The 25,709-nt window shown below is 34.5% G+C and overlaps 1 protein-coding gene across 5 annotated transcripts in view; it reads right to left on the bottom strand.

The window, feature by feature from the left end:
• The window catches only part of ASCC3 (activating signal cointegrator 1 complex subunit 3), a 377,366-nt gene that overhangs the window by 53,825 nt on the left and 297,832 nt on the right, over positions 1-25,709 (bottom strand). For all 5 annotated transcript variants that reach the window (XM_054490290.2, XM_054490292.2, XM_063666450.1 and 2 more), the window contains 2 exons: positions 24,534-24,645; positions 24,220-24,354 (listed from right to left, as the gene is read on the bottom strand). In XM_054490290.2, coding sequence (XP_054346265.2) covers positions 24,220-24,354; positions 24,534-24,645 — 247 coding nt within the window. The remainder of the gene's footprint in view (positions 1-24,219; positions 24,355-24,533; positions 24,646-25,709) is intronic.

Below are 25,709 nucleotides of genomic sequence, written 5' to 3' on the forward strand. Positions count from 1 at the left end.
GTGAAACTTCTTTTTTGGCATTGTAAACAGAATGACTTTAGGAACTACACATTATCTTGTAGTCAAACAAGATTTTTTACAACTCCAAATTACATTGCCTGACTTAACAAACTTACTCACTTGACTTGGCTTCAAATAACTTCCTGTTGTTTTCTCAAGACGAAAGTAAAGGTAATGAACAAAACAAAACAAAAAACCCACAAAAGAAAAATAACCATTAGCAGACCACATTTTGCTCCCCAAATAACCAAAAGAATGTACAATAGGGCCTGGAAGGAGTTAATATTTTTTTGTAATGGCAAAGCCTAATAAAAACAGCTTTTCAGATAAATAATCCTAAGGTGACAATAGTCATTGGATGTATAAATTCTGTTACAGGGCTGGGCATGGTGGCTCACGCCTGTAATCCTAGCACTTTGGGAGGCCGAGGCGGGAGGATCACCTGAGGTCAGGAGTTTAAGACCAACCTGGTTAACATGGTGAAACCCCATCTCTACTAAAAATACAAACACTATCCGGACGTGGTGGTGCCTGTAATCCCAAGTACATGGGAGGCTGAGGTAGGAGAATTGCTTAAATCTGGGAGGAGCTGAGATGGTGCCACTGCACTCCAACCAACCTGGGTCACAGAGCTAGACTCCATCTCAAAAAAAAAAATAATAAATAAAATAAAATTCTGTTACATTTGTTAAAAACATCACTTAATTCTATTTTGAAACCCATATTCATTACTCAAAAAGATAAACATATTGATAGATCATATAATAAGATATGGGAAACAGGTGTCACATGGAAATCTTAAATTGGGAGAATGAAAATAAAACCATTAAAAATAGAATGGGTATACATTAGAAAACAAAATGATACCTGTCAATCAAATAGCGAATGCTATGTCTTTCTGGTAATATATGTAAGCGGATATACTTTGGACATCTAACTTAGTGTCTGTTTAGGCAGAAAGTTTTAGTTTTAGTTAATGTTTGCAAAATTTAGATGTTTGAAGTTATTAACTCATAAAATTAGTCACTTCCTAATATTTAGAGATATTAATATTTTGGCTCCAGGGTAAACTTTTGAGAAGTTATATTTAAAGACAACAAAGAAAAATAGAGATTTTCAGTACCAGATGTCAGGGAAGATCCCATTTGGATCTGAGCTACTTAAATTTGCAATCATGTATTTATATATCTAACAGAGCTTCTGTTTCCCCCAGAATCAGAAAATTAACTAGCTTTGTAGCATCTTCCTTGATCTGCCACCCGTGCCCTGAGGATTAGAGACTCCACCTGAGCTTGTTTTACAAGCATAACAGAAAAAATTAATCTCTGCTGGCAGCACTCCCACTGGGATACTGATGAATAATGATATCCCTCTTTTGCTGCCCTCTCAGTCCACTAGAAAAGCCACTCTAACCCGGCAACGTGGAAACTGCTGAAACCATTCCAGCTGTGGATTAGCAGGCAGTCAAGCATCCATCTGCTCTGTGTGAATCAAGAGAAAGCAAACATGCATTCTTATGGCTAAAGTCATAGTCAAACCCCAAACATCTTAGAGGAACACACACACACACACACGCACGCACACACATAATAGGCAAGCATATACTGTAGGCTAAATTAACCCAGTTTCTCAATTTAGTTTGCATTTCCTTGGTGCTTTTAACATTGGAAAACAAAGTACATATATGTTGAGGGGTTATAAAGTACAGCTCTTAAGTTTGGTATGCATATATGGGGCTGATTCACTGGATATTAAACTTCTAGGGTGTGATATGAGGATACATCAGGTATATATGCATTTCCAAATTCTCAAATATAGCAACCAACTACTTGTTTTATAAAATAAGACTCAGTGGCTTAACTTTACTGATACATTGATGTGGTGGATATCTGTAGATTTTTGTCTTTTCCAAAAAGAAAAAAAAAAACCATTGCTTGGTCTACAAATAGCAAAAGTGCATTTAACAGGACTCTATCAGCTCCATATTAATAAGCTCTCTAGCACTTTAATATATCCATAACGTCCTGATGTTTATAATGATAGCCTCAGGACTTTGAAAGAGCCTTAGGGGTCTTCTGATTCATCAAAGAAATACATAAATGCACATACATATATATTTTAACACTGTTCTAAACGCATTGTGTTAAAATTCCTTGAATTCTGAAATCCATATATACGTAGAAACTTCATTAACAAAAATATTTTAAATAACTATCACATCATATTCCCAGTCCATGATTTATAAAAAAAAAACAAAACCCTGCTTTTAAGTTTCAGTCTGGTATCACCCACGTCATTTTGGTGCAGGTCTCAAATGACTATTTATTCATCTTTGGTTTTTCCCTGATTTTAGTTGCATTCACTGGTTATTTTGAGGTCTTAATTGATTCTTTCCTCTCTCTCTCATTCCTTCCTTCTTCACTGGTTAAAAAAGTACAAGTAGTTCCAGGTCACAACCCTTTCTATGCTTTTAGCTCAGCAAAGCAATACTGTCAGCTCAGTCACTGATCCTGAGCTGTTCATTTGTTGATCTGTCAGAAAAAGATGACATCTGTTTGGCATTTATCTTACAAATTTATGACACTGTTTAATAAATAACAGAAAATATTTAAAAAGATGATATAAAAGACCTAAATCTAAAAGTTGAAGCAAGTGTACATAGAATAATAATTCTCTCTTACCAACAGAAATACTTGAAAACTGAGATTACAGTGCTTCTGGCAAATTGCATTATTCTTCTGAGTTACACACAAAACAATGAATAGAATATAAGAAAGCATAACATTTCGTGTATCCAAGGAGGATGATATTTGGAAAGTCCTTCTTACACCTCAATCTTTTTAAAGCACAATGAGCTCTAACTTTCTGAAATAATCAAATTTCTGAGATACGCTTATATTCCATTGGACTGTCGTTGGAAAACATTGTGAAATAAGTGGAATCCTTTTTCAGGAGAATATAATGTTAAAATAAAATACAGATTTGTGAATAATACTACTATAATAAAGACCATTTCCATGTATTTTATTTGGTAGTAACAACAAAAGTTTTCAGAAAACATACTATGAGAATGAAGCATACCCATTTCTTTGGGTTTAGAAATCAAAAGATATCACTGGAAATTCCTCTAGGCTTCTATCATAAATATTACAAACCAGCATAAAAATATTCATTTTAGCCTTCTCATGGTGGGAAGACTAGAGTCTGCTAAGAATTATTAATCAGCAGGTAGATATTTTTCTTGAAAGAGCTTTTCAAAACGATTCAGTTACTTAGTAAGTGATCTATTGTTTGACAAGCATAAATATCTATTAGAGGATGCATATAGGTCTGTATAAAAACAAACACTGTTTCCCACTGATTCCCTTTCAAGAACTTAAGTTTATGTTTTGGTGGTTACAAATTATTTATTCTGAAAGAGAGATACTGGTCTTTATAGAAAAGTTTTCTAGTTTTTTTTCTATTATAAATAATGCTGTGATGACCATTTGTGTACATTTGTGTACATACATTTTGACAGCACACTTAATTCCTTAGGATCAATTCCTAAAAATGCAATTGAAACATCAAGTTTCAAATCTTTTAGAGATGTAAAATAAACATCTTGATAGATATCAAATTTCCAGGTCAATGAAGACTGTTTAGCTGTGTTAGGGAATGCCCAACCTACAGTGCTCTCATCATCAGTATGTATTATCCTTTTTGAATCCCTGACAATTTCACAGGCTAAAACGGTTGCCATTTTTTTTTTCAATTTCTATTTCCTTTATCAGTGAGAAGGCTGAGTATTTTCTTTATATTTGTTAAAGACGAATCTCTTCTTTTGTAAGTTGTTACCAAATGCCTTCTTTTCATTTTACCACTGGAGTGTTAGTGGCTATTTTTTTAAATATTATGATTAAAATTTTTTAATATTACCTTTTTATCTTTCAGAATTATGACATATACTAATGTTTTAAATTACATTTAAAGACATGCATATATTCTATATTTTTATGTATGCAAATTTACCCATTTCCTTTTGCGATTTCTTCAACTCTTTTTTGTGCTTCTTCCCATCTTCCCCTTTTAGAATTTTAAAAGGGGGAAGAATATACAATTTTAACATTATGCTTGGCTTTAATTCTTAATCTAGCTGAAGTTTATTTTGGCATATACTATAGAATTAGAATCTAACTTGAATATTCTTCCAAAAAGTTATACGATTCAACTCCTATTTGTTGAATTAAACCATCCCTTAACCAATGATTTATGATGTTTCCTTTTTATTTGGTTAGTGTTTCACATGGATGATAAGTGAGGTGGGTCTTGACCAAAGTGTACAAACTGTCCTGGCTGTAGTGGGGAAGGAGGCATTCCTGGCATGTGGATTACCATGAGCTTCATGAGGGAGTAAAAGGGGAAGAGCAGTTGAAGATGGGGGCTATTCTCACTCTGCCCAATGCTGAAGCCAGACTCAGAACAATCCCATGTCAGGCTAAGGAATGTAAATTCATCTAAGGTTTTTTTATTAGAACAGAATAATGATACTTGTTCTATGTAGAAATGATTTATATAAGTTATAATATATTGATAATCTAAATTTGCTATCAATATTAAAATATTAAAATTGCTATCAATATTAAAATATTATTACTAATGAAAGCTAGCAACAGCAGATATCATATGGTAGGTAATGTACTAAGGCTTTATACATATTATTTTATTTAATCTTCCCCTTTGTTTTATAGAGGAGCATGGATCTTAGGTTAAGTGACTAGTCCAAGGTCATACAGTTAGAAAATGGTGTAGTTATGCCTGTTTGACGCCAAAGCCCATGTTCTTTTTTTAATATTAAAAAAATCCTTGTTTTTTAAGGTGTTTCACTATAATATGTTTTTATTTTTTCAGTTTTTACTTATGTATAATAGTTGTACATATTCATGGGGTACGTGTGTTTTTTTTTTAATACGCGCATACAATGTAGAATGATCAAGTCAGGGTAACTGGGATATCTAAACATTCTAGGTCTTCTCTTCTAACTATTTGAAATATACGATAAATTCTTGTTAATAATAGTCACTCTACTGAGCTACTGAACCCTAGAACTTACTCCTTCTATCTAACCGTGTTTGTACGCATTAACCCACCTTTCTTCATCCCCCATACTCCCAGCCTCTGGTAACTACTATTCTACTCCCTACCTTCATGAGATCAGTTTTATTTTAGCTCTCACACATGACTGCAAGCATGTAATATGTGTCTTTCTATGCTCAGCTTATTTCACTTAACATAATGCCCTCCAGTTCCATTATAAAAGCCCATGTTCTTAATAATCAAAATTGCAGCATATTCCAGATATGCTAGTTACACTTTCAAGACTGTTACTATCAAGCTATAATCACTTCTTAGACATAGGCCGGTTCCCTTCTTGAAAGCAGGAATCATATCTTAATTATCATGGTTCCTCTTGTACCTAGCATAGTAGGTGCTATATAAATATACTTGTTGGACTGTTGAAGGTCTATGTTTAAGAATTATATGTAGAATAGCAATAGGTGTAGAACAAATAATCTTCCAAATAGGAGAAAATGAAGGAGAAACAAGAGGAACTAACTAGGAAAGGTGGTCAAGAATAAGTTGTAGTAGAGGAAGGAAGAGATTACAAAAGTGCAGTACCTGTATAAAATAAATGGACATTTAGTCCCTCATTAAAACTAAAATGAAGTAATGCTTTGTGTAACAAAAAGGCTTATTCTTGAAAACCTATATTTTATAAATACTTAGACTTTAAATATGGTTCCTTGCTGCCCAGTATCATATTAAATAATGTAATATTTGCCTAATTATTCAGGAAGATAAATACTAAACATCACAGTCCAACCAAATTAGAGTTGGCATTACCAAAGAACTAGATTAAATTGACCAGAGCTTTAACTGCAATTGAATCAACTGCATTTTTCCAGATGAATATATGCTTAATAAAATGGCCAATTTGATTTGCCTGATTTTTCTCTCAGCCAGGTTTCCAATGGGTTCCCGACTGTTTTGCAGATTACTGCTTAGTCCCAAAAGAAAGAATATTTTTCTTACGAACACAGCTTCCTCATAGCGTTCAAGCCCAAGTTCCTAATTCAAAGAAGTGCTAATCCATTTGCAAAGCATCTTAGTGAAGGAGTAATGACCCAGCCATAATCAGTATTACTAATCATAATTACTTTATGATTTCTTCTAATTACTAAGTGGCTTTTAAAAAATAAATAAATAAATAAATAAATAAATAAATAAATAAATAAGTACTCTTAGGAGCACAGACACTGGTCTGAAAGCCAGGGTAATGTCACTTTAAAGAGCCTTACTGCTTTTTTATTTGGAGGTAGGATGATGTGGCAGTGAAGGTTCATTTTTTTACAGACCGTCACTCCCCTGTGGTAGTCTAAACCCCAGGGCCATGGCTTTTAGTAAAATATTAACCTGGGGAGAGAGGACGAAGGGAACAAGGGAGTAGGGCAGAGCAACCAAAAAGAGAACTCAGAAAATGCCACTGAAGGGGTAACTGTGAGAGAGGATGGCTATGCTAATTTCTTTCACTATAGCAACCACTTTATATCTCATAACATCATGTTGCAGACCTTAAATATACACATTGACATTTATTTTTTTTAAATGCCTCTTAAGAGCAAGGATTACTTGGCAGCATAATAGTCACAAGACTGTGTACTTTTTTTTATTCCTCCAAGCCATTAATAATGAAATAAAATGTTTCTTAGTGAGTCCAATAGGGCTGCTCTTCTGATAGGGAGAGACTAAGTGTTCTGAATCCCTGAAAATGTAAAGGTGTCCAGAGTAAAGCAGCTCTGAATGCAAAAGAATAGCCAAACGTAAATAATAAACTTAAACCAAAACACAGCACAACACAAAACAAAAACCTGTCTAGAGTAAGGTCAGATATGTTCCAACATGTGTCCCTTAAATATGTATAATGCTTTACAAACATATACATACTAATTATCTAATTACCTTATTGGATACACACAGTAACCCTGTGAAGATGAATAGGGTAGGCATAATCACACATTTTTTAATGAATAAAGAAATTGAAGCTTAGAGGGATTAAATAGCTTGCCAGTTACACAAAGAGGTTAAAATGGTCATGCTGAGATTCGAACCCATGTTTCTGAAATGCAAATACCTGTATTAAATCCACCATACTATGGCCACCTCAATGTATTAACGGCGTTTACCTACATTTACAGGTCATTCCCCACCTCCTCAGTTTCAGCTGATGATCTTGCTTCTTAGTTTATGAAAAAATTAAAGCCAACAGAAGGGTATTACTTCATTATCCCACTATCCAACAGCAACCTCCTTATATCTGTACTCCAACACTGTATCTCCTATTACAATGGATGAATTGTCTCTACTTGTACCTAAGGCCAATTCTTCCATTTATGCATTGATTGCCATTTGTCTTTTGTTTTTTTTAAGGACATTGCTTCTTCCTGTATTATCTCCCCACCCCATCCCTGGGATCATTTCCATGAGCATATAAACATGCTGCAACAGCTTTAGAAAAAGAAAGAAAATTGATTCCATACCATCCCTGCCTCCCTAGCTCCATGTAAGGAAGGATACTCCTAGCTGTATTCGCTGTCTCTACTTTCTTAAAATTCATTCTCTCTTGAATCCTCTCAAATAAGTCTTTTTGTCTTCAACCCTCCACTGAAATTACTCATTAAAGATGCCTAGGATCTCCATCTTATTAAGATGGAGCTCCCATCTTACTCTGTATCTCAACAGTCTTTAACTCAGTTAATCACCATCCCCTTCTTGTTTTTTTAGTGATTAGACAATAGGAAAATTTTTATTTAAAAATTAAAATAGCCTTTAAATTATTTTAAATATATCATTTACTTATTGAAAACATCAGACAATAAACACATAATCAAGAAAAAAATTCTTTAAAATTCCACCACTCAGAGATGATCTGTGTTAATATATTGGTGTACATTCATCTAAATCTTTTACTATGCATATCTATGCATAGTAATACATATGGCTCAAGCTACATACACTGTTTGTACCTTAATTTTTTTTCCTTTCACTAAACAGTATGTTGTGGATGGCATTCCATGACTAGAGGCATAGGTGTACATCATTGGATTAATGGTTGCACAGTATTTCATTGCATAGATGTACCTTAATTTTAATTAATTATTTTCAACTTTTAGATTCAGTGGGTACATACACAGGTTTGTTACCTGGTATACTGTGTGATGCTGAGGTTTGGGTATGAATGATTCTATCACCCAAGTACTGAACATAGTACCTAACAATTAGTTTTTCATCCCTCGTCCCTCATCCCCTCTAGCAGTCTCCAGTGTCTACAGTCATCTTTGTGTCCATGAGTACCCACTGTTTAGCTCCCACTTATAGGTGAGAACCTGCAGAATTTGGTTTTCTGTTCTTGTGTTAATTTGCTTAGGATAATACTGCATCCATGTTGTTGCAAAGGACATGATTTTTTTTTGTGGCTGTTTAGTATTCCATGGTGTATATGTACCACATTTTTTTATCCAGTCCACTGTTCATGGGCACTTAGGTTGATTCAATGTCTTTGCTACTGTGAGTAATGCTGAGATAAACATGTGAGTGCACGTGTCTTTTTGGTAGAAGGATTTGTTTTCTTTTGGATCCCCAGTAATGGGATTGCTGGGTTGTATAGTAGTTGTTTCTAGTTCTTTAAGAAATCTCCAAACTGCTTTCCACACTGGCTGAACTAATTTATATTCCCACCAACAGTTTATAACCATTCCCTTTTCCCCACATCCTTGCCAACATTTGTTGTTTTTTGACTTTTAATAATAGCCATTCTGGGCTGGGTGTGGTGGCTCACATCTGTAAACCTAGCACTTTGGGAGGCTGAGGTGGGAGGATCACCTGAGGTAAGGAGTTCGAGACCAGCCTAGCCAACATGGTGAAACCCTATCTCAACTAAAACTACAAAAATTAGCCAGGCATGGTGGTGGGCGTCTATAATCCCAGCTACTAGGGAGGCCGAGGCAGGAGAATCACTTGGAACCTGGAGGCAGAGATTGCAGTGAGCAGAGATCACGCCACTGTACTCCAGCCTGGGCGATAAAGTGAGACTCTGTCTCAAAAAAAAAAAAAAAAAAAAAAAAAAGCCATTCTAACTGGTATGAGATAGTATCTCATTGTGGTTTTGATTTGCATTTCTCTGATGATTAGTGATGTGGAACATTTTTTCATGTTTGCTGGTTGCTTGTATGTCTTCTTTTGAGAAGTGTCTGTTCATGTCTTTTACCCATTTTTAAATAGAGTTATTTGGTTTTTTTTGCTTCTTCAATTGCTTAAGATCCTTATAGATTCTGGATACTAGACCTTTGCTGGACACACAGTTCGTGAATATTTTCTGTAGGTTGTGTTTGGTCTTTTAATAGTTTCTTTTGCTGCGCAGAAGCTCTTTAGTTTAATTAAGTCTCGCTTGTCAATTTGTTTTTGCTGCAATTGCTTTCGAGGACTTAGTCATAAATTCTCTTTTTTTTTTTTTTTTGAGACAGAGTCTCACTCTGTCGCCCAGGCTGAAGTGCAGTGGTGCAATCTCAGCTCACTGCAAGCTCCTCTTCCCGGGTTCATGCCATTCTCCTGCCTCAGCCTCCCAAGTAACTGGGACTACAGGCACCCGCCACCATGCCCAGCTAATTTTTTTTGTATTTTTAGTAGAGAGAGGGTTTCACTGCATTAGCCAGGATGGTCTTGATCTCCTGATCTCGTGATCTGACTGCCTTGGCCTAGTCATAAATTATTTCTTAAGGCTGATGTCCAGAACGGTGTTCCCTAGGTTTTGTTCTAGGATTCTTATAGTTTGAGGTCTTAAATTTAAATCTTTAATCCACCTTGAGCTAATTTTTGTATATGGTGAAAGGTAGGAGTCCAGTGTCATTCTTCTGCATATGGGCTAGTGAGTTTATTGAACAGAGTCCTTTCTGCATTGCTTATTTTTGTTGACTTTCTTGAAGATTGGGTGACTGTAGGTGTGTGGCTTTATTTCTGAGCTCTCTATTCTGTTCCACAGGTTTATGTGTCTGTTTTTGTACGAGTACCATGCTGTTTTGGTTACTGTAACCTTTTTTTATTTATTATTATTATTTTTTTGAGATGGAGTCTTGCTCTGTCACCCAGGCTGGAGTGCAGTGGTGTGATCTCAGCTCACTGCAAGCTCCACCTCCCAGGTTCACACCATTCTCCTGCCTCAGCCTCCCGAGTAGCTGGGACTACAGGCCCCCACCAACACGCCAGGCTAATTTTTTGTATTTTTTTAGTAGAGACGGGGTTTCACCGTGTTAGCCAGGATGGTCTCGATCTCCTGACCTCGTGATCTGCCCTCCTTGGCCTCCCAAAGTGCTGGGATTACAGGCGTGGAACAGTCGGTTACTGTAACCTTTTAATATAGTTTGAAGTCAGGTAATGTGATGCCTCTGGCTTTGTTCTTTTTGCTTAAAATTGCATGGCTATTTGCCCTCTTTTTTGGTTCTACATGAATTTTAAAATAGGTTTTCCCAGTTCTGTGAAAAATGACATTGGTAGTTGGACAGGAATAGCGTTAAACCTGTAGATTGCTTTGGGTCATATGGCTATTTTAATGATATTGATTCTTGCAATCTATGAGTAGGGAATGTTTTTCCATTTGTTTGTGTTATCTATGTTATCTTTTAACAGTATTTTGAAGTTCTCCTCATAGAGATCTTTCACCTCCTTGGTTAGATGTATTCCCAGGTATTTAATTTTGTTGTGGCTATTGTAAATAGGATTTCATTCTTTATTTGGCTCTCAGATTGAACATTATTGGTGTAGAGAAATGTTACTGATTTTTGTACACTGAGTTTGTATCCTAGAACCTTGCTAAAATTGTTTGTTGGTTTTAATATTCTTTTGGTGAAGTCTTTAGGGTTTTCTAAGTATATAATCATATTACCACCAAAGAGAGATAGTTTGATGACTTCTTTTCCTATTTGGATGCCTTTTATTTCTTTCTCTTGCCTGATTGCTCTGGCTACCACTTCCAGTACTGTGTTAAACAGGAATGGTGAGAATGGGCATCCTTGCCTCATTCCAGTTCTCAAGGGGAATGATTCCAGTTTCTGTTCAGCATGATGTTGGCTGTGGGTTTGTCATATTATTTGGAGCTATGTTCCTTTGATACCTAGCTTCTTGAGACCATCCCCTTCTTGAGATACTTTTTTCAACCTGGCTTCCAGGACAATGTACTCTCCTGGATGTTTTCCTTTTTGCTTATTGTTCCTCATTCCTAGTTTTCTTTGTTGTCACACCTTCCCCTCCTTCTCTCCCCAACGTCTACATGCTAGCATTCTCAGAGCTCAACCTTTAGACTCTGCTCAATCCTGACTGCCTCGATGATCTCAACCAATTCCATGACTTTGAAACTTGGAAAAGAATCCATATGCCTGTCACAGTCCCCCCATTCCCGAAGACAAACACACACCCTGCTCTTTATTCATTGCTTTTCACCTCAATTAATGGTATTCTCTCTCACCAAATTGTTCAGGCCAAAACCTAGGCAGCATCTTCCATTCTTTACTTATAATCAATCAATCATTAATTCCTATTGGCTCAACCTTTAAAACACCCTGAGTCTGACTACTACTCACCATTTCAACCTCTAACCACTCTAACCAAGCCACCATCTTCTCTCATGTGGACTTTCTGCAACAGCCAGTTCTCTATAAAAAAGCTAGAATGGTCTTTTTCACTATCAATAACATCACATCACTCATCGGATCAAAATCCCACCAAATGGCTCCTCTGAACACTTAGGATAAAATCAACAATCCTTACTATGGCCCTAGATGATGTCACCTCTGCCTCCTAGGCCCTCTCAGTGTACACTCCACTTTAAGCATACTGGCTTTTCTGCTCTTCTTTGAAATTTCCAAGCAGCTCCTGCTTCCTTTGCATTTACTTTTCCCTCTGCCTGGGATTTCTTCCCCAAGGCTTTCTCATGACTTGTTCCTGCATGTTATTCAGTTCTTTGTTCAAATATCATCTTCTCAGAATGGCTTTCCTTTACCATCATAAACTATCCTATTAATAACAGCGTCCTCTAATTATCTTCTCATTATTACCATGTTTTCCCCATATCTCACTTATATTCACCTGAAATTACATGCGTGTTTATTCTTGGCCAACTCCAGTATAACTATAAGGTCCATGAGTGCTGGAAACATTAGCCTGGTTTTCTGCTGTATCCCCCGTGGCTGGAATATAATAAGTGCTCAATAGATATTATTATTAAATAATAGCTAACATTTACTGATTATTGCAAATAAGCAAAAAATTGTTCTATGCATTTCACCTATATAAACTAATGCAATCATTCCAATAACCTCATGAGGAAACTGAGGCTCAGAGGGTAAGTACCATTGTCCAAGGTCTAGAAAGTGGCAGAGATAGTATTTGAAACTGTTCAGGTTTGATTTCAGAACCCAGGCTCATTATAACTAAGCTTACATGATCAGAATTATAACCTCAGTGAATTGAGTAGATGATAGATGAGCTAATACGCAAAATTTTCTTCACAGCAGGTTTGTTTTGTAACTTCGTGGAATACAGCAGTCAGTGAAAGCTAGAGTTATCACCCACAGGCAGAAACTCTTTTATAATGTACGATTATAATGTGAAAAGCTAATGTGATGTGGCAATATACACAAATAGTGGTGATATCACAAAAGATATAGCTCTGGAATCTTTCTGCACATGGACTATTGACTCTTACAGTAAGACTTGTGAGAAAATGATCAGGAGATATAAATCTCTATATAGATGATGCTATAGATTGAATATTTGTATCCCTCCCCATTAATATGTTAAACCTGAACTCCCAGTGTGATGGTGTTTGGAAGTGGGGGCTTTGGGGAGGGGGTGATTAGGTCATGAAAGCAGAACTCTCATGAATGGGGTTAGTGCCCTTATAAAGGAGACTCCAGAGAAATCTCTCACCACTTCTGCCATGTGAGGGCACAACTAGAAGATGGCCATGTATGCACCAGGAGAAAGGCCCTCACCAAACACTGAATCTGCTGATTCCTTGATTTGGGACTTCATAGCCTCTAGAACTGTGAGAAATAAATATCTGTTATTAAAGCTACCCATTCTATGGTATTTTTGTTTGTAGCAGCCTGAATGCACCAAGACAGGCTAAATAATAGCTAAGGTATGAGGACTGCTGGTGGTCTGATAACAACCAATGAAAAGGGAATAGGGCATAGGGAAATACTGCCAGAAATAACAAACAAACTAAGAAAGGGTAACTGTCCTGTTTTCAATTTTAAAAACTTATAAAAGTAGTATTATATATAAAACAAGATTCAATAAAGCAAGGAGATAAACATAATGACTTGTTTTTAAACACATTAGGATATACTTCATAATACATAATTTACAAAAATTTTTGTCCTAATCTGTGTTAACATAGTTGTTGCTGTTGTTGTTTTTCAAAGTACATAGTGAATGAACAAAAAAATGCTGAAATAATTATTTTGTTAGTAATTAAGCTCTGTATTTAATACTTATAATTCTAGTTACAAGGTCATACATAATTTTAAAAGTAACTCTGGTTCTTTATTTTTTAAAAGTATATATCTTACATGTCAATGCTTTAAAATTTTTTTACAGCTGGAATGAAACATTGTTACATAAATAAAAGGTCTGGCATTTTAGCTAACCTAAAAGGCTGTCTGTCCCTCAGCATGAAGGGGTATTTTCTATGATTTTTTTTTCATTTTAAAATTCTATGTTTCCAAAATAACATAATATTGTAGGGCTCTGCTTATAGTGGGTTGGATTGAATGTTGGCCTGCTTAATTTTTCTTCTTCTCTATTACATAAAAATGATGCTGAAACATATTCAGATGGCCTTAAATATTGGAAATGATCACTCCTATTTACCTACTGGGCTGCTTTCTGAGGATAAAAAGTAGGATAATATGATTTTTAGTTTAAACAGAATTTTGGTATTATTTGTACTGAGAAGACATCTGGGACATGAATCATGAATCTTTTGGAAACAGTTCTAATCACCATTATTCATGGAGGAAGGAGGTCATAGTGATTTCTGAATTGCCCCACCTGCTGGACCAAGAGACTCTAACAATTTTAGAGTACTTAAACTTTATTGGGATGAAATTAGAAACATTTAAGCAGAAGCCAATTTCTAGCATATGAAAATTAGATTTTAATATTCTTAATTCAATATTAAAGTTTCCATATTTTCCACTTATTTAAAAAATCTAAACAATGCTCTACTTACTCAAAGTAGAGTGAGAGGTGGTTAAAATTTGGGGAAGACACTTTATTTCCAGTAAGATAATATGCTTCAGTGTTATTTTTATTTCTCCAACATGATTGCTTGTGTAATGACATTTCTAAGTAGTTATTATATCACTAAGCAGAGACTTACTACCAATAATTAAAAAATGTTCAAAACCAGATTAATAATAATTTATTTTGCCAAATAATTCCTAGTAAGATTCTCTGGAAAGTAAAATACCATGGAAGTTTTATAAATATGACTTAACTTATATGAACCCAATCAAGATTGTGTTTGTGATTTAAAAATGTTTAGTTGGAGTACCCTTTGTAAATGTTCTTATATGTCCCTGGGAGCTTGGTGTTCCAATCTTGCCCAAAGGATAGGCTGGTAACTCTTTGGGGAAGGACAATGTCAGCACCTCTTTTTGCCTTGAATGCTGAAGGTAGAACTAAACACTTGCCATGCTTAGATAACGCTATATTGAGCAGCAATGGCACACAGAGCTAGATACAAGCTTATCCCTTTGTTTTCATTAAGCTTTTAGGGCTCTAGTATAAATCTTCTTAAAAAATACGGATCTATCTTCTGTTTCTTTGGTATTCCCCAAGTGTACTGACTATTGGATAGAATACATAGCAAATTTTAATAAATGACAAGCTAAAAGTATCTTTTACAGATAGCTTTGGCAGAGAAGTTTATGAGTGCAACCTTTTTATGTACCTTACTTTGTAAATTTAGATAAAAGAGCAAAATAAGATGTAAAAAGAAGGAAAAAAGAAAAGTACACAACAGAAATGGGAAAAGAGGACATTCAAAAGGTTGCCGGGAGATATAAATTCTAACACTGTCCTTTCCCTGTTGGGAGCTGAGTTTTTATATTATTTTTCCGTAGTAGTTGTGTCATCTTGGGCAAGGTTGGGCCATTTTCTATTTTAATGAGACAGTTAAACTAGTATATAATAAAATAAATATATTTTGTTATCTAAACACATTTCTTAAATAACTAAAACTCATTCCTAAATCTAAACTCATTTCCTATTTAATCACCAACCTTTGGAATCCTGGTAATTGACAGTCCTTAATCTGTGGGACAGTTTAGGAAATGAAAAGTAATTAAGAAAAAAAAAAAGAATAGAAATTTAAAACAGGACAAATTCCAGATAGTATTACAAATAAATTTTATGCTTGTTGGAACATAACAGCTTAAAAACCTATAATCTAACTAAATCACAATAGATATATTTGAGATTGAGGACTTCTATCGGGAAAATATTTCATTTCTCTATGTTAAAGAAAGCTTATAAGTGCAGAAAGTTAGAAGTTAAGAAATAATGGACAACATGGAAGGTCTCAAGGGAAAGAAACCAAGAGAAGTAGAAAGATACCTTTTTTCAAGACAGTTGCCATCTGTGCCTCTCCAAAAGATGCCAGGCAGCTCCCCAGCCTGAGGGTTAGTTAAGGAAGCTCTTCTCGCAAACCCTGGAAGATATCCCATTAGGTTTCCCCACTAAGAAGATAAAGAGTAGCAGATGGGATCCTGTGATTGTCAGGAGGTTATTTGGAAATGGAAGGCCATGAGGTTGGTGGTGTTCACTGTTATTCAGTTAACCTTCCTTTCTTTCATTTTTCCTTTAACAACTCTTTAATTTTTTTTTTTACATGCTGGGTCCCCCACCAATGCTATTCATAACTGGCTTGTCCTTTTTATTTAGTTTTAAATTCTCCCTTATAAAAACATTCTTGCTTATTTTTTCAACCTTATATGTTTGAAAAAGATATTTTTGCAATTTTTCCTACAAAACAATTTGTAGTTGTGCCTCAAACATGATAAAATTCAAGTATTAAAAATGTTATATTACTGAAAATGTTCTATATATGGGCAGAGCAAAGAATCAGCATGCTTTTAAAGAGAACAGTACTTAGAACTGCTAAACCTAGATATTTATTGACACATAAAAATTCTATTGTTCTGGTACTTTTCTAAATTTGGAATAGTTCTATTTACATTTAGACATGAAACTCATTCTTTTAGTCAATATCCAAGCTTGTGTGAAAATAAGAATTTCATTACTTTTAATTAAATATTTGATATATAAATAAAATCTCATTTCATGTTGTCATAAGAACCATAACAACTGAGTGTATGTTATACAAATTAACTGAAAATTATTGAGACATAAGACATTTGGGGCATATTTTGCTTTCTTTCAAAATTGTCAATATTATAGCAGCATATTCTGAAAAATCTGTTCAAAAAAAATTTTCCCTAACTTTGAAGCTTTTCATTTCCATTCCGGTTTTAAAATAGACTACCTTCTAAAAGTCCACTGAACATATCAGATCATGATCCTGGTTTGCCACGATGACAGGCACTTTTACTCTGCACTTCAGATTTCAGTGCCAACATCATTAAGAGATTCTTCAAATTACTTTCAAAATGTCCTTTTCCCTCAGGATTTTTACTTATATCTAATTAGATGACTTACTCCATGCCATGTAATCCCTGTTGCCAAAACTGCTAAATGCTTCAATAACTAGGAGGAGGGCATCAATGGAGCAAGACAGATGTAATGTCACTGGTTAACAGTAGAGGTGTGAAGCAGCTGCCTTAATTATGAAGCTTACTAATTCATGGTGTTAGAAAAAACTTGGCAAGGGTTCTTATAAAACACCTAACGTTTTCCAAAATAGCATCAGATTGTTTAAAACTTAAAATAATGTTTTCAATAAAAAAAAGCTGAAATAATTATTTCGTTAGTAATTAAGATCTGTATTTAATACTTATAATTCTAGTTACAAGCTCATACATAATTTTAAAAGTAACTCTGGTTCTTTATTTTTTAAAAGTATGTATCTTACATGTCAATGCTTTAAATTTTTTTTACAGCTGGAATGAAATAATAGGATAAAGATAGAATATGTCTAAGAGGAAATAGGGTATAAGAAAAAAGTTCTAAGGAGCTACCTTCTATAGAACCTGTAACAACTTAATGAGATTAAAATTCAATTTCATTATTTATATATTAACACTTAACTTGAAGGGTTATTTGATGCTTATAAATAATGTATATAAACTGCCTAGCATGTAGTGGGTTCTCAATAAAAAGTAATTATTATTTTTTAATCGCTATATGGAAAAGACGGGATTAAAATAAATGGGTTTCTATTGTAGAAGGAGATTAGTGAAGAGAAATAGTTTCGATAGAATCTTTGCTTTCCACCCAGACTAGAGTATTTTACTATCATTTAAAGATGACGATATCTAAAAACATAAGCCAGAAACAGCTCAGCTTCTAGGAAAGAGGAATAAATAAAAATAGAAGTCTCAAAAGAGATGTTACAGGAGAAAAAAAAATGAGTGGAAGTGTATTTTCCTTCTCACTGTTGACTGGAGTAGTTTCATATAATGGAATAATAATCAACAGGAATTAGTATCTGCAAGTATTAACAGACTGCCACATTAAAAAAAAAAGCCCACAATACTCTGAAGAATAAAAATATTCCTAAAGTATCTGGAGCTCCAACAGAAAAAAATTCATGCAAATGCCAGGCAGGCAGGTCCAATCCTGATCCCTACGTTGTAAAAAAAAATCACCTATCACACCAAATATGACAAGCACAATTCCATTTTCTATTTTAGTTCTTTAGTAACTTTTAATAAATTTATCCCATCTCTTTTTGAACCTATAAATTTTTGGCCTATATTATATCTGTCAATTGAAGTAATAAATCAGATGGAACCTCCTACTAACTGTGAAAAAGTTACTGTTTTCAAGATCCAAAGAGGGCCTCTATTCATGATTTCAATTTTGGTCCCATTGATTCAAAGCCTTTGCCTCTCTAGACCAAAGTACTCTAATCACATGTCTTCTAACATTCGAGTAGCTCACTTTGGACACATTCAGACTTTCTCTCTGATCTCCTTTTGATCTGAGGCCACCGGAAATGTATATAGCAAGTCTTCTCCATATGGATGATTAACATAAAGGACAGAATACTATTTCCTGTTTTGTTTTTAGATATTCTTTTTGATAATGGGCAACATCTGCTGTCATCCTTAGAGCATCACACTGAGCTGATGACTTCCATCAGTAGCAACACCAAAGTGCGAGTGTCTTTCATGGTTTACTACCATTGCCCATAATTTATCTGTGTCTGAACACACACACACCCACTCACACACATACACACACGCACACTCTCACACATACACATAGGAAGTTTGTCACTAAGGTTCATTCTTCTGTATCTTGCCCTTAGAAAGTGCCTTACACATTGTAGACACACAATAAATATATTTTTGATGAATCAATATATAGTCTGTGGGTAGAATAGTGAACAACGAAATTGAGTATGAAAAAATGGAGAGTAATATTTAAAGATAAACTATCCAAGATAGGCACACTGCAATATATTCTTAAAATATTTCTTCAGACAATTTCCTTTAGCTTAGCTCGGTACTATTTGGAAGAATTCAGTTTCATCTGCAAACTCAGAAACTGTCTGTTGTCTCCATTCTTTGGTCAAAGGGTGATATTGTCAATATAATATCATTCTGAAAACTACCAGGCTGACCCCAACCATTCTACATATAAAGAAAAAGAACATAAAAGGTGAGAATTCAGAGGATAAGGTATAAACAGACATAACATATAGAATTTTTACCAATCCTGACAATCTTCTGCTAATTAAGTAATTAATTAATTAAACTTTAATTTTAGGTTCAGGGGTATATGATCAAGTTTGTTACACAGGTAAATTGTGTGTTGTGGTGGTTTGGGGTACAGATTATTTTGTCACCCAGGTAATAAGCATAGTACTCAATAGGTAGTTTTTTGATCCTCTCCCTCCTCCCAGCCTCCACATTCAAGTAGGCCCTTGTGTCTGTTGTTCCCTTCTTCATGTCCATGTGTTCTCAATGTTTAGCTCCCATTTATAAGTGAGAATATGTGGTATTTGGTTTTCTATCTCTGTGTTTCACATAGAATTATGGCCTCCAACTCCATCTATGTTTCTGCAAAGAATATGATTTCATTCTTTTTTTTTATGGCTGCATAATTTTCCATGGTGCGTATGTACCACATTTTCTTTATCCAGTCTACTGTTGATGGGCATTTAGGTTGATTCCATAACTTTGATATTGTGAATAGCACTGCAATAAACATATACGTGCATGTGTGTTTATGGCAGAACAATTTTTATTCCTTTGGGTATATACCCAGTAATGGATTGCTGGGTCAAATGGTAGTTCTGTTTTAAGTTCTTTGAGAAATCGACACACTGCTTTCCACAATGGCTGAACTAATTTACATTTCTACCAGAAACGTATTTTGAGAAATTGCCACACTGCTTTCCACAATGGCTGATTTACATTTCTACTAGCAGTGTATAAATGATGCCTTTTCTCTGCATCCTCACCAGCATCTGTTATTTTTTGACTTTTAAAATAATAGTCATTCTGACTGGTGTGAGATGGTATCTCACTGTGGTTTTGGTTTGCATTTTACTAATGATTAGTGACATTGAGCATTTTTTTTCATATGCTTGTTGGCCACATGTGTATCTTCTTTTGAAAAGTATCTGTTCATGTCCTTTACCCACTTTTTAATGGGGTTTTTTTTTTTTGCTTGTTAATTTAAGTTCCTTATAGATTCTGAATATTAGACCTTTGTCAGAGGAATAGTTTGCAAATATTTTCTCCCATTCTGTAGGCTGTCTGTTTACTCTACTGATAGTTTGTTTTATTATGAAGAAGCTCTTCAGTTTAATGTGGTCTCATTTATCAACTTTTGTTTTTGTTGCAACTGCTTTTGGCATCTTTTTCATGAAATATTTGCCAGGGCCTATGTCCAGAACGGTATTTCCTAGGTTATCTTCCAGAGTTTTTGTAGTTTTAGGTTTCACATTCAAGTCTTCAATCCATCTTGAGTTGACTTTTGTATACGGGTAAGGAAGGGGTCCTATTTCAATCTTCTGCATATGGCTAGGCAATTATCCCAGCACCATTTACTGAATAGGGAGTCTTTTTCCCTTTTTTTTTTTTTGTTAATAATTAGATGGTTGTAGGTGTGTGGCTTCACTTCTGGGCTCTCCATTATGTTCCATTGGTCTATGTCTGTTTTTGTGCTAGCACCATGCTGTTTTGGTTACTGTAGCCTTGTAGTATAGTTTGAAGTCAGGTAACATGATATCTCCAGCTTGGTTCCTTTTGTTTAGGATTGCCTTGGCTATTCAAGCTCTTTTTTGGATCCATATAAAGTTTGAAGAGTCTTTCCTAATTCTGTGAAGAATGTCATTGGTAGTTTGTTAGAGATAGCACTGAATGTATAAATTGCTTTGGGCAGTATGGCCATTTTAACAATATTGATTCTTCCTATCCATGAATATGAAAGGTTTTTCCATTTGTTTGTGTCAACTCTGATTTTTTTGAGCAGTGTTTTGTAATTTTCGTTATAGAGATTTTTCATCTCTTTGGTCAGTTGTATTTCTAGGCATTTTATTCTTTTTGTTGCTATTGTGAATGGGATTGCATTCTTGACTTGGCTCTCAGCTTGAATGTTGTTGGAGTATAGAAATTCTACTGATTTGTGTACATTGATTTTGTATTCTGGAAATTCTAATTCTTATTTCAGAAAAGTTAATAGTAATATTCAAAATGACTACATAAAGGGTAAGAATTCTAACTCATTTTTTTAAAAAAGAGAAAACCATATGGCTCAGTTCAAGATTATAAATACTTATATTCTCTAAAGGAAGAAAAGGTCCAAAAGAAGGTACCATCAGTTAGGACTAGATACAATCAAGAGATCATCACTTGGAACTGTGTTTTGATGATAATTGAAGAGAAATAATGGGTTTACATATTTAGAAATGTTTGGTAAGAGTGAATAGATGTTTTAATATTCTTTTTTTTCCAATTTATGATTACCTTCTAGCTTATTGTTTTTGTGCCCACAGTCATCACAATGCAACATATTCAGAGGACCCAAAATAAAAATCTTAATGAATCTAATTTCTATACGTTATTAATACCCCCAAATCCTGAAAACCAAAAGACAAATGTAATGGGTAGCTTAAGAAATAAGAAAACTTTGTTCACTAATAAAATTTAAGAAATTATTATGGTAAGTTCAAAGTAATACTCAAAAGAAAAGAAGTTTTTCAGTTGTAATGTTATCAGAAATACTAAAAATTTAAAAACTAAAGTTTAAAAATGACTTTAGAAACATCAATGAATGTATCTTAGTAAAAGGAAGCATTAACAATTAATGTTATATGAGTTAACTGTACAAAAACATAATATAACTTTCTTAAGTATTATAATAACAAAAGCAATGATAATGGAAACAGATCTTTGAAACACTAATGCTATCCCCACAGCTTTCTCATCTTCTTATGCTATTATCATCCTGCTCCCTACAGCTTCTGTCTGACTACTACTGTCTCCTTATTTTAAAACCACAATGAGATTCATATGCATTTTTGGAGGTGAGAGTAGTGAGGATACTGAGTTCTGTGAGTCATTTGGTAGTCTTTTCATGGTAAAAAAAAAAAAAAAGTCATTTAAAGAAACTTAAGAAGAAGAAGGATTTCTGGAAATTACACCATAATTATACAATCTTGCTGTATTATTTAGCATTTCGCTGGTAGCTACACATAGTGTTCGTTAGTGAACAAAGAATAATTCCTAGGCAAGAAATTAAGAAAACAGTGTGATACCTACACATCTCCTTGTCAATGTGAGTCCTATGGTTCTTCATTCAGAATGAACCCTCATTGAGATAATACAGACTGAGACAATATCTAGCGCAAGCTGAGAGTTCCTTGGACTAAACACCATGGGAGAAGAAGATATTCTTGCTGTGGAAATTTTTATGGGGTAGACCAAACCATATCTATATAAATATTCCATTATATAGCTTTCCTTATACATATTTTCAGATGGTTCCATTTATTTAGTTATTAACAAGAGAACTGACTTTATTTTAACAAAAATATACCAGCATAACTGGTTTTATATAGTGTAATGCCAGAAAGAAACATGCTGCTGACAGGATGGGAACAGACCTTTTGTGATCAATACCTTTTCAAAGAGAAGACTAAAACAAACGTTTAATTCCCCTGGGATTGTAAGGTTTTTTTTGGCTTTTTTAGTGGAATAAAGAGGGGTACAGAATGTAGTAGGCATATGATTTTCACAAACTTCCTTTACAGCGTGTATCTAGTTTTAAATTACTTTGTACCTCCCACCTCAGTGCCTTCCACCTAATTGTGTGCATGTGTGTATATGTGTATGACTTGAGAGGCAGTACAGTAGGATGGTTTCAGGGCCCATACGCTGGTGCTAGACTGCAAACCACTCACTTTGGACAAGGTGGTTAATCTTTAAAATGGGAATAATGATGGGATGTTATTAATATCAAATGAGTGGTTGTTGTGAGGATTAAATTAGTTTATTAATTTAAAGTTCTAAATGTCTAGCTCATAAAAACTGCTCAAAGGTGTTAGCTGTTATCATACATGTTTCCAAGGCAGAAAAGTATGCTTAAATGTGAGATTAGATAAATATGAAAGAAGTTATATTCTTAAATCTAACAGATACTAATTTAAGAGGTATGCCCAAATTTATTAACCATTATTTTGCTGCCTGTGCCAACAGTCTCTTCCCCAGAGAAATCCTACTTCTATGAATCTTTGGCTAGGAACTGATATAAATCTCATTCTTAAGGATCTAAAAAATTCTTTATATTTTGTACTCTTCCATCAGAAATAAATTTTTAATTTCTTAAAAAATATTTTTCGGTAGCTGCCTTATATACTTTAGTCCTCTATTCTTTTCTACAGAGCAAACAATAGAAAACTGATTATTACAGGATCTACCTATCCTTCCATCTGTTAATCAATTCATTAATAAATATTTTCAAACTCACTAAAATGTACATGGCACTATGCTGGGCCCAAATTTACAAACTAGTTTCTTGGAGGGGAAAAAACTGAGAAATTGAAAAACTGTGAATGGGATATTGAAGCTTATTGAGAATGATAAAGCAATAGGAGAGGAAGGAAAAAAGTTACTAAGTGAACTACCATAGAGTCAATGAATTTATAAGAGAAGGACTTTAAAGACAGAATGGTCCAATTGTTCTTAACTTTTTAAAAAAGCACCAACACATCTGAAGGATAACATAACAGTAAGAATATATGAATATCCTAACTAATGTGTTAACAAAGTTTTGTGGTAAATTATTACACTTAAAATCAACAAAGGGAAAAAAAGCCAGAAGGGTACGTTATGTAGAAGGAAAGGTGAACAAGATGCTGCTAATATTAATTTCTTAGCTATTTGGCAAAAAAAAAAAGGAAAAATGAACACAGTATAGTTTTTTACCAAGTGATATATCTGTGGTCATTTTTTTGGTAAGGGTGTTTGTGGGGATGGGGGATAAACAGCTGTCCTGACATTAATTCTAAGAACTTAATTATGTGGATGCTTATGAAAGAAACTTCAGTAGCATCACAGGTAAGTATTCAACAGGAACTATCCAAAAAAGTAATAAGAAAAGCTTTCAATCATAATTCAAAGAGGCTATTATATTTAAGGATAGGGTGATGACTTGCCTTGCTCAGGACAGTCCAGTTTACATCTACTATCCTGGCTTAAATATTAATAGGATCTCATTCCACACTCAGAAGGATCCAAGTTTGGATCATAAATTACGTGGTCACCTTATCTATGGGCATCTTAGTCTAGATGTGTTGCTTTGTAGTGACCTTGTTTGACAGAGGAAAGGGCTTTACAAATGATTTCTGTTAAATTTCAAGACAAACTAGGTGGCAAAACTTTAAGCCCTAAATTAAAAGAGAAGATATGAAATATATGAAAAACTCACACTTAGAATTGAAAGCAATTCTTCAGTACTGCATTCAGGCTTCAAGCGGTCCTTGAACATTTTAACTGTTTGATGCTTCAAATAGTAATAGGAGGCAATTCGGCCATAAGTTAGAGGTTCAATGCTGCGATTATCCTATTTCAAAAGAATAACAAATGAAGAGTATGATGAAAGTACATATCTTTATAAAATTAATAATACAGACGGGTGCTTTTGAAACAATTTTGTTAAAAATTTTGATAGTATTAGAAGCAAAACACCTGTCAAAAAGCTGGGCAATCTTTTCAATTAGAACGCATATGACTAAGTCGTACCTCTCCAATTTCAATACAGTAGGAAAGTTCCAATTCAATCAGGGACTTCTCAATCAGATGGGACAGAAACTTGTTCACAGAATCATGACTCACATCACCCAAATTGTAGTAGCTAGAAAACAAGCAAGGTTATTATTATTTGTTTCAAGACACTTTCTACTAAAACTATCACCTCAGTTTCACAGAATATATATAAATATAATCCCCTTTTATTATAAAACCTATCCTCAGTAACATCACAAAACTCACAGAAATATTAATCTTGGGTGGTAGATGAGTTCTTTTAGGCAATTTAGTCAATTATTGTTCCCCTAGTGCTTAGGGAATAAGTGTCATCCTAATGACTAGAAGGGACATCATCAGGGTAAAAATAAAGCATTCTAACCAAGTCTCAATACAGGAAAAATACATAAGTCCAGCTCTGTATATCTTCTAAGCAAAAAGCCTAAAGACACACATTTCACCTGAATGTGCATCCCTGCAACACTGAGAAGTTCTTGGCAAAACCCCATGGCCACTAGGGATCTGTGCCTGGAAACAGACCCGAAGAGCAAGGGACTACACCCATAATCTTGGCAGTTCCCTAATTCCTACTAGGTGAACCCTATATCCTAGTCAGCATGGGTAATTTATATGCCCTACCTCCCTTTTCCCCAACCACATCAAAGAATGGCAGTGGAAAGCGGTCTTAGAGAACAGGTTCTGATCCCTAAGACCCCATCATGATGGTTTTACATCTGTACAGGACTAGGAAGGGAATATTCATAGTCTGGGAAAAGGGTGCTAACAATTTCAAATGGGAGAGGACTAAAGAAAACCACAACTTGAGAGCAATAGAGAGCACTATCTAGATGACAATTTTTGTGATATTTTTCATTCTTCAAAGGAAGAGACTTGGGGTCAGTAAATTATAAAAAAATTATTTAAAAATACACAAAGCAGGACTAAATGTCAGGACATATTTTCATTAGAAAGAAAAGTTAGTGCAAATGGCTAGGTACACCCGAATATGAGAGGCCCCATTACATAAAAATTATTATAGTAAGAGACTATTGCAATTTATTTGGGAAAATTACTTCCATTAAAAAGGAATAGTTACTTTAATTTTGATCTATCGAAAAGTTATTGCTTTTTCTAGAAAAGCTCTTGGCATGGACCTAAATAAAGCAATATTAA

This window comes from Pongo pygmaeus, chromosome 5 (genome assembly GCF_028885625.2).
Source record: "Pongo pygmaeus isolate AG05252 chromosome 5, NHGRI_mPonPyg2-v2.0_pri, whole genome shotgun sequence".
NCBI classification, from domain to species: Eukaryota; Metazoa; Chordata; class Mammalia; order Primates; family Hominidae; genus Pongo; species Pongo pygmaeus.